This window comes from Octopus bimaculoides, chromosome 1, assembly GCF_001194135.2.
Source record: "Octopus bimaculoides isolate UCB-OBI-ISO-001 chromosome 1, ASM119413v2, whole genome shotgun sequence".
Taxonomy (NCBI): domain Eukaryota; kingdom Metazoa; phylum Mollusca; class Cephalopoda; order Octopoda; family Octopodidae; genus Octopus; species Octopus bimaculoides.
In genome coordinates, this window is record NC_068981.1 from 128,939,884 (window position 1) to 128,950,493 (window position 10,610).

The 10,610-nt window shown below is 36.2% G+C and overlaps 1 protein-coding gene across 1 annotated transcript in view; it reads right to left on the reverse strand.

Moving 5' to 3' along the window:
* Positions 1-10,610, reverse strand: part of LOC106870823 (uncharacterized) — a 46,474-nt gene that overhangs the window by 6,745 nt on the left and 29,119 nt on the right. The window contains exon 3 of the mRNA XM_052970335.1: positions 3,499-3,715. Coding sequence (XP_052826295.1) covers positions 3,499-3,715 — 217 coding nt within the window. The remainder of the gene's footprint in view (positions 1-3,498; positions 3,716-10,610) is intronic.

A 10,610-nucleotide genomic window follows, 5' to 3' on the forward strand; every position in this document is an offset into this window, starting at 1 on the left:
GTGGGAAGAGCCATTTTAACGATGCGTCCTGCCCTAACTCTTCGAAACGCCAGTGTTTTAATGGTGGCAGCTGATGAAGGATATGTTCTCTATGTGGCCTGCTTGTTTTTTGTAACTTGTTTATCATTTTGTCCATGTTTTATTGCAACGTCATGTACCCAGATATGTATCTATATGTACATGTAGATGAAGGTATGTACATACATGTACATATAAATGCATATACTCATATATTGTTTATATATATATATATATATATATATATATATATACACACACACACAATGGGCTTTTTTCAGTTTCTGACTACCAAATCCACTCACAAGGCTGTGGTCAGCCTGAGCCCATAGTAAAAGACACTTGCCCAAGGTGTCACAGAGTGGAACTGAATCTGGAACCATGTTGTTGGGAAGCAAACTTCTTACCACACAGCCACGCTTGTGCCTATAATATGCAAAGATCCTAAACTGCATCCTAAATAAATGTTATTCAGTGGCCTAATAAGGATTCATTAATGCACTGTAACTACTGACTCATTGGTAGATACAGTTTCTCTTCTCTACCCCTTCTACCACTATTTCAATAGCCTCTGTTCTTATAAACTAGCTTGCTGCATAACACCTCACTCCAAACAGATGTACCTGCCTCTTCTCTCATCATCCCTATTGTCGCTCTACCCAAACTAAATATTTTGTTCAGTCTTTTATTCTCAGGACTACAGCTACCTGAAATCACCTCACTACCCATGTTTTCCTTGTAGGTATTGATCTATGGCAGTTTAAACTGAACCTCAAAAACACTAATCTTGCCAGTTTGAGAAAGCCCAGGAAGGACACAGATGCTGCTTCTCCTCATATAACTCTTTAGAAAAATAAAACTAATAATCCATTGGCATTTATAAGGTGTTACATCACCAATTACATTTAGAATTTATATATCACTATTTTGTTTACCATTTCTTTTCTTGAGTTTAATTTGAATCTTATTCTACTCATTTTCCATTTTATACTTTACAGAATTTTTTTATTATTCATGGTTATTTTATATGTCTTTATTTTAATTTAAAAGTGAGCATAAATCAAAAATATCTGAATATATTGCAACATATCACTGCTATATTAAAATTCAAAGGCTTAAATACAATAAAACTTCAGACAATGTTAAATTAATATCATTACTTTTATAAGGTGGTGAGCTGGCAGAATCATTAAAATGCTGGGCAAAATGCTTAATGGCATTTTGTCCATCTTTACATTCTGAGTTCAAATTCTGCCAAAGTTGACTTTACCTTTTTCCTTTCAAGGTCAATAAAATGAGCACCAGTTGAGCACTCAGGTTGATGTAAGTGACTTACCCACTCCCTAAAATTTGCTGGCCTTGTGCTAGAATTTGAAACCAATACTATTACTTTTATATAGCAGCAAGCTGGCAGAATTGTTGGAACGCCTGGCAAAATGTTTAGCAGCATTTCATCTGTCCTTTACATTCTGAGTTCAAATTCAGCCAAGGTCGACTTTGCCTTTCATCTTTTCAGGGAGTGATAAAATAAGCACCAGTTGCACACTGGGGTCAATGTAATTGACTTACCCACTGCCCCAAAATTGTTGGCCTTGTGCCAGAATTTGAAACCAATATTATCATTATTATATTAAAAGTGTTATAAAAAAATAAAATTGTTACTCTAATCAGTATCTGTAGCATTGTTTACTTCTCTTATCTGAAAACAACAAGGCCATAAATCAGAAGTTTCACAAAACTACTCCCTATTTTCTCAAAACAATACACTTCTATAGAATTACTTGTCCTTTAAAAAAAATAAATAAAAATGCACTCATTCTTTACATCAATGCCTTGTTTTTCTGTCTCTCTCTCTTAAATAAATAAATATAAACAAATATCCATGTCAGAAATTACAAATTGTTTCATTTACATAAGTTTACATCTGTTTTTTATCTGTACTCTGTGTGTGTGTGTGTGTGTGTGTGTGTTTTTATCTGTACTGTGACTGTGTGGCGGTTGTTTAATGTCTATGTTTCCATACTTTCAAGAGTCAAACAGAATTCGTTAAAACAGATTTTCTATAGTCAGATGTCCTTTCTAGAACCAACCCTCACCAGTTTCCAAGCATGGTAATATTTCTCCAATAGCCAGACATGTTTCCATAGTAGACTGGAAAACAAATGACACCACTTGTATGACAGTGACATTCATTTACAACTATTACAGGATGTCAAGACAAAGAGATACAAGTACACACACACATACACACATATATAATTGGCTTCTTTCAGTTTCTGTCCACCAGCTCTACTAACAAAGCTTTTGTCAGCTCAGGACTACAGTAGAAGTTCCCCTCTGAGGCACAAGTCCGTGCAAGGTGGTTTGTGGAAGACCAACAGTCACCTATGTATACCAGTCTCTCCTCTCTATACCACCGATGTTGTCCAAGAGAAAGGCAAAGGCCAATACAGCTTGGCACCAGTAACATTGCAACTCATTTCTACAGCCGAGTGAACTAAAGCAACATGAAATAAAGTACCTTGCTCAAGAACACATCACAGCCTGGTCCAGGAATCAAACTCACAACCCCACAATTGTAAACCTGATGCTCTAACTACTGAGTCATGTGCCTTCACATGATGTTGAATAAGGTACTGCAAAATGAACAAATTACACTGTGCAGATTGCAAGACATGTTGATATGTTGTGTATGATACAGTGAAGCCATTATAGCATGTTGTGTAGGACAGTGTGACAGTCATGGAATGTTATGTAATGTGATAGTCAGAGTATGTTGTTTAGGGTGCAGTGTGGTAGTTATAGCATGTAAGAGAGTATAATGTCTTATTATAGCATGTTGTTTAGGGTGTATGAAAGTTATAGCATGTCATGAGAGGTTACAAAGTGACAGTCTGGTCATGTTGTACGGTGTGAGATGATATCAATCAGTTCAAATTGATTTTGATGTATAGCATTTGCTTATTTGAGATGAAGTGTTATAGTCAAATCCTGTTACATCTATTTTCTTCTACGCCTAGTATTTTTATATTTCTACATTGGTAATTGAAACAGATGTGGAGGCACAATGGCCCAGTGGTTAGGGCCGCAAACTCGCGTTCGGAGGATCGCGATTTCGTATCCCAGACCGGGCGTTGTGAGTGTTTATTGAGCGAAAACACCTAAGCTCCATGGGGCTCCGGCAGGAGGTGGTGGCGACCCCTGTTGTACTCTTTCGCCCCAACTTTCTTTCACTCTTTCTTCCTGTTTCTTGAGTAACACTGCGATGGACTGGCGTCCCGTCCAGCTAGGGGGAACACATACGCCATAGAAACCGGGAAACCAGGCCCATGAGCCGGGCTAAGCTTTAAAAGAGCAAAAGAAAAAAAAAATTGAAACAGATACAAATGAAACAGAGAAGCATTACATGGCATTGAAAATGATAGTTATGGAGACATTGAATACAACGATTATGACAATAACAGGTAAAAATCAACTTACAATCCACTCTCAATAATAAGAATATTGTTAGTTTTATCTTTTGGTGCCAGGGACTTGACATAGAACCTTTTTAAAGTAGACAGTGGCCACTCATAGTTGCTATCACCTGTCTGCTTCTTTAAAAATAAGGAACTTGGTGTAATTCTCATAAAATAATCACCAGTAAGTCCTAGACTTACTGAATATTCATTTTCTCTGATCCAAACTTCATAAGAATCTGAAAGAGATTTGAAATAAAACTGTCTTAGATTTATTTTTATTTTACATTAGCATGAGAAAATAAACAATCATTTTCATACATCATAAGAAAATAGTATTATATTTCTGTGGTAATGTGAAAGTCTGATTGTGTAAAATGAAATGAGTATAATTGGGAATTAATAACATAAGAATATGGAACACTAGCAACTTTCCTCTACCCTAGCAACCATCAATATTAACAACCTCAATGCCCAGCTTCCCAACAATAACAAACTAAACTATTTAGGTTGAATAACTAGAGGGCTTCTACTAAGTCACTTGAGCTATTAGAAATAGCAACCAAATGTCCTTCGAATTACAATCTATTGTCTTGAAAAGAGAGGAACACATTGGATAACACTGTACACTCGGAATACTACATTGTCTAAATAAAAAGAAATGGTCATAACTGGAATGCCTTTGATTATAGGCCTGCTCAAACAGAGCTGACAACAACACCACTAACAATACTAGGTAAAAAGGGAACACCACATAATCACTTGACATGTTTAAACTAGCAGCCAAATTTCCCTCAGATCACAGTCAAGTGTATAATTTAAAGGTGATCTGGCTAATATTCCTATAACAACAGCAACAAGAACAGTTTTATATTGATGTGTTATATAGAAGAACTAAACTCCTGCAAGAGTAGTGAATCAAACAGTAAATCAGTGTAGTCTGGCGGTCTGAACAAGCATCCATTTGAAGTACAAAAATATTTTAACCACTCCAGCTATTACACTATATTTCTACACTAGAATACACAACACTACAATACCTGGGTCAATGAGTGAGCCCCTACATAGTTGCTCAACCTGCTAGAAATGGCAGCCAATTTCCCTTCAAATTACATCATATCATCTTCAATAAAAATAGAAACATTGAATTATGTAGATCTGTATATCCAATGTCTGAAGAAGAAAATGCAAGAGTTTCAGGCAGAATGTCTTAGATCAGGTGTCCTCAACCACCTTGCCACAGACCAATACCATGCCATGGATCATTTGGTATCAGGCCACACAGAAAGGATAAATTTTAAAATTTTATTTATATTTTATTGACTATCACAATCAGTGAGGCGTTTTTGCATATATGTCTTATGTTTGTAATATATATGTATTATACATGTAATAATTAAATTATATATTATGCACGTTATTGTTTCGTTAGATGCATGGTCCTCTGATCCATGGAAAAATCATCTTGTATGAAACCAGTCTGTGCTGCAAAAGTGATTCAGGGGCCACTGCCTTAGATCATAGATATTTTCAAGGGTTAAACAACAACACTACCACACTTAAACTACAAAATACAGAGTAAAACCATTAAAATATCACAATATAGTCACATTTCATAATTTCAGTTTATTTTCATTCCATAAGACTTTTTAGGACAATCATAATAACAATGACAACAACAAAACCAATATCACAACTAAAAACAAATTAACAATAATTAACAAGCAATGTACCCCTAACACACTCCCAATAACAACAACAATGAAAACTCTACCCACCACTAGTACCATCACCAACGATAACAGCAACAATATCCCTACCACCCCTATCAACAATATCTGTACCAGTTACAACATTGTACCAAATTAACTGATCTAGATTGTAACAGCAAAGATAAGAAAACCATGGTGAAAAGTTCAATAATTCAATGACTCAGAAATTAAAATAAATATTGAATAAATGGTTCAGTCTGAAATAAATAAGTAAATAAATAAATAAATAAATGAATAAATAAATAAATAAATAAATAAATAAATGACATATTTTGAAGATGTTAGGAAGTATGAAGCAGAAAATGTGGAGGTCACAGCTTCTAGATGTTATTTTGTCTGAGATATTTTCTTAGACAAATAAGTAAAGTTCAACTCTAAACACTTAATTCTTGTTTAGCTTCAACTTAGCCTGATTGAATAAGCTTATGGTTAAAGGCAGGCCTTGACCATCCACATCATATAGCATATCCAGGGCCACACTATCCCATGTATCCTTCCTTTTATTTAAGGTGGTAGGGATGTGATTTGTGGGATATTTGGCTGCTATTTTTAACTAGCCAAACAACTATATAAAAATTCCCTACTTAACTCATCAAATAGTTGATGAAGCCTTTTTCTGTGGAAATCAGATATATCCACTTAATATGTCAAAACCCCTAACTGCAGAAAGCAGTTTTATACACCAATGTAGCTGAAGAAAGTCCTGTTTGAAACTTATTTTTTGCTGAGATATATCAAGTTTAGGACATGAAACTTGGCTTGTAAAGGCCTGTTGGGGCAAGCGAAAGCGAAATCATGATGGCACCTGTGCCCAGCGTTGCCTTCCTGGCACTTGTGCTGGTGGCATGTGTAAAGACATTCGAGCGAGATCGTGCCAGTACCGCTGGACTGACTCCTGTGCAGGTGTCACCATTTTGAGCATGACCGTTGCCAGTACCGCCTGACTGGCCTTTGTGCTGGTGGCACGTAAAAGCACCCACTACACTCTTGGAGTGGTTGGCGTTAGGAAGGGCATCCAGCTGTAGAAACTCTGCCAAATCAGATTGGAGCCTGGTGTAGCCATCTGGTTCACCAGTCCTCAGTCAAATCGTCCAACCCATGCTAGCATGGAAAGCGGACATTAAACGATGGTGATGATGATGATGATTGAGGCAATGTGACTTGCATAAAATATCAATTCTACTTTTTGGAAGATATTTAACATATTGCTAGAATAACCATGCAGTAAAAAGGTTAAATGATCTGGTGGTTATTTATCTACCAGTTAAAATATTGTCTAAATCTAGTGAATTGTGCTACTGGCGTAGAGATTAACTATCCATTCATCATCATCATTTAACACCCATTTTCCATGCTGGCATGGGCTGAACAGTTTGACAGGAGCTGACCAGCTGAAGAGCTTCCCAGGATCTATGTCTGTTTTGGCATGGTTTCTACATCTGGATGCCTTTCCTAATGCTAACCACTTTACAGAATGTACTGGGTGTTTTTACACAGAACCGGTATGGATGCCTTTACGTGGCACCAGCACATGTGCTTTTTATGTGGCATCAGTACCCATGAGCCCACAAGGTTAGGATCACTCAGCTGAAGAGAGATGCAGGGGACATGCCTGTGTGCAAGGACAACCACGACTTTACTTAGCTTCTCAAGCACAGCAAACCACCAGAAGTCTCAGTCCCTTGTCAGTTTCATATACAAGTTATCACAATGGACTATACAGACACTACAACCAGCAAGTATTTTGTGGATGTGCAATGCTAAGTTTAAATCCCTCCATAAGGAAAAACTTACAATAGGATACTATTCCTTTTTAAAGTAAGAAACTTCTCACAACAATTTAATATAGATTAAAGGTACAGGCATAGCAGTGTAGCTAAGAAATTTATTTTGCAACCCTGTTTTCAGGTTCAATTCCACACTTTGGATACAGGTCTTCAACTAAGGCCCCAGACTGACCATTACCTTGTAAATGAAATTTGGTAGACAAGCTAAGTGAATCATAGTTGTTGCCAGTGTGCTGACGCGTAAGAGGCACCCATGCCAACAACACATAAAAGGCACTTGTGTCATTGCCACATAAAAGGCATCTGTGCTGGTGACACGTAATAAGCACCCGTGTCGCTGACACAAAAGATATAAACAGACATAAATAGGTATCATATGTAGATAGTTGGAACACTCTGTAGCTAGCAAATATTGTGAGTTATCAGTGCTAAATCATTTTTACTTTTATAAATTATAATTAAATTAGTACATCATATGAAGATACTTTATAAATTTTAACAAGTAACCAGGCCTTATTCTTTTATATATATGTAACTGAGTGATGCCATACAATATATAACTGACTGAATATCAAACAACTAGCCAAGAGATATTTAACTCTAGAATGATCCTGTTCACCTCGCTAAAAATAGGTACCCACCAGGCAGGGACAACTCACTGTATTTTTAAAACGGTATTCTAAAAATACAGCAGCATTTTTAAAATGACAAGTGGCTTGTCAGTTTGCAGTACAATTTCAATTCTTGATGGTATAAATTGGAAGGAGATGAATTCCACAAGGTTGATATTTGTCAAGATATACTGCAAGGAGACTGAGTCTTTGTTGATGTTCCAATAATGAAAGGGGCTAAGGAACTCACCAATCCATATATTATAGTTTGGTGTGCTTATATATTCAGAAAGTTTTAATGAACACAACTTATTCTGTAACTGTGGTAAGGTGAGTGAGCAAACTAAAAACATATTTAGTCTCTCACAGCCTGGTACTCAAATCCTACTGTAGCTGATTACCTTTTATCCATCTAATACTTGAAAAAAAGAGGTATCAGTAATATATCAATCCTAAGGCAGCGAGCTGACAGAAATGTTAGCACACCGGGTGAAATGCTTAGCAGTATTTCGCCTGTCTTTACGTTCTGAGTTCAAATTCTGCCGAGGTCGACTTTGCCTTTCATCCTATCGGGGTCGATAAATTAAGTACCAGTTGCATACTGGGGTCAATCTAATCGACTGTCCCCAACAAAAAAATCTGGGGCTTTGTGCCTAGAATAGAAAAAAAAATCAATCTTTTAGCATTCAGATTACTCAGTCAAACAATGTTTACTTATTGAAATTGGTTTGAATTAATTATGCATTATCAAGTAGCTTCAAGATTTCAATGATGTTGATTGTATATTTTTAGAATGACATTGTATGGTAGGTGTGAGATGCTGAATCTGACCCATTTGAACATACAACAGGTGGAATATATGGACCTGAAATGGCCAGTTTAAATTGCTAGAGGAGTGTTACAAGAATTGACATTTGTAAGGTATCTTATCTTGTTTGAAATCATTATCATTTAATATCTACTTTCCATGCTAGCATGGGTTGGATGGTTGAACCAGATCTGGGCTGCATCATGCTCCACATCTTATATTTAAATGTTTAAATTCCATAGGATTCACTTTTAAATCCAATTTCTTTGAAGCCAATATGATAGTGCATGTAGGATACTGGGATATATTTATTTAACCATCTCTTTACTAAAAGGACCAGGCATTTGCACAAAATATATTCTTATATTGCAAATTTTTGATCTTTGTCCTTTAGTAGCCATCTCATATGTTTTTAAGTCATTTATGATAACTGAAATGCTAAACAAGTGATATAGAGTGCCCAGTGAGCTAGGTCCATTGCATTCATATTGATACTCAAGTGTTACAATTCTCATTTCAACCTCCTGATCCACTATTTATGTAAACTGTTGGTAGTCCAATCATCATACCAGAGGAACAGCAAAGAGAAACTGTGCATTATTATTATATTTCCAGCTATTTATATTCTGAGTTCAAATTCTGCTAACTCCTGATTGATAGAATAAAGTACTAGTCTAGTACTGGAGATCAATATAATCAACTATTTCCTTCTCCTCAAATTTATGGCCTTGTACCAAATTTAGGAATTATTTTTGTTGTTGTTATTATTATTATTGTTCAGTAGTTTTATTTTTATAACGTGCTTTCACTTCACTACCGAGCGCAGCTCTGTGTGCCTTGGGTATGTGCTGTGGTTTGCTGTGATGCTCTTATGGTTACTGTATTGAAAGTGTTTTGCGTAGGATGTGTGCAGTGCCCAGTAGTGCAATTTTCTGTATGTTATATATATTTGTAAACCCTGGTGTTTTTGTTATGTATTTGTCTGAATATTTTTTTATTATACCTAAGGCACCTACTATGATAGGAATTGTTTCTGTTTTTAGATTCCACATTCGAGTTACTTCTATTTCCAGGTCTTTGTATTTTGAAAGTTTTTCCATTTCTTTTAGGGAAATGTTGTCATCTGCTGGTATTGATACATCAATTAGAAAGCATTTTTTTTCTTTTATTATTATTATTATTATTATTATTATTATTTAAGGTGGCGAGCAGGCAAAATCATTCAGTCATATCTTACCATCTTTGCTTTCTTTGCAATGAGGCACTGTTTCAGTTCCTGTACTACTACTTTCAGGCCCTTTCTTTCAATATTATACTTCCTTTTCAGTGCCCTGTATTTTTGTTTGCTTTTAAGCTCCCCTTTCTCTTTTAGGTCTAACACAGAGATTTCCTTCAAGAGCATGTCTAACCCTGCCTGGATTCTTCTTTTCCACCATGGATCTTTTCTTTTGTCACTCCCATTATGTTTTGTTTTTCTTGACATCATTACCCACGTTTTCTGCTACAACAATACTTGCTGCCTTGATCAAATTATCTGTTTCTGCCATGATGTTTGTTCTGCTGTATTTTAGAATTTCATTGACATTTTTCGTTTCTTGGTTCAATTTCCATCGATCAACCTTTTTAAGGCTGCAAATAATGTCGCTATCGTTCTCCTGTAGTCTTACCTTTATTCTGTCATAGATTACCTTTTGTTCATCTGTTATGTCGCCATTAGTTTTATTGTCTTCTTTGATATGTCTCTCATCAAGTAAACTACCACTGCTCCTTTCCTGTGCTATGGGATTACTCTTATTAGTAAAACTGTATTTTCATTGTCATACCCAATGACTGGTGTAGCAGCACCATAGTCAACTGCTACAAAGGTAAAGGTGACACTTTAGATACAAATAATTACAGAGGCATCAAGCTGTTAGATCAGGTTATGAAAGTTACGGAGAGGGTCATAGCCCAACTAATTAGGGAGCGAATCAATTTAGATGAGATGCAGTTTGGGTTCGTGCCAGGTAAAAGCACCACTGATGCCATATTTCTAGTAAGACAGCTGCAGGAGAAATACCTAGCCAAGGATAAACCTCTGTACCTGGCTTTCGTTGACACGGAGAAAGCCTTTGACAGGGTCCCCCGATCCCTTATCGGGTGGTCAATGAGGAAAC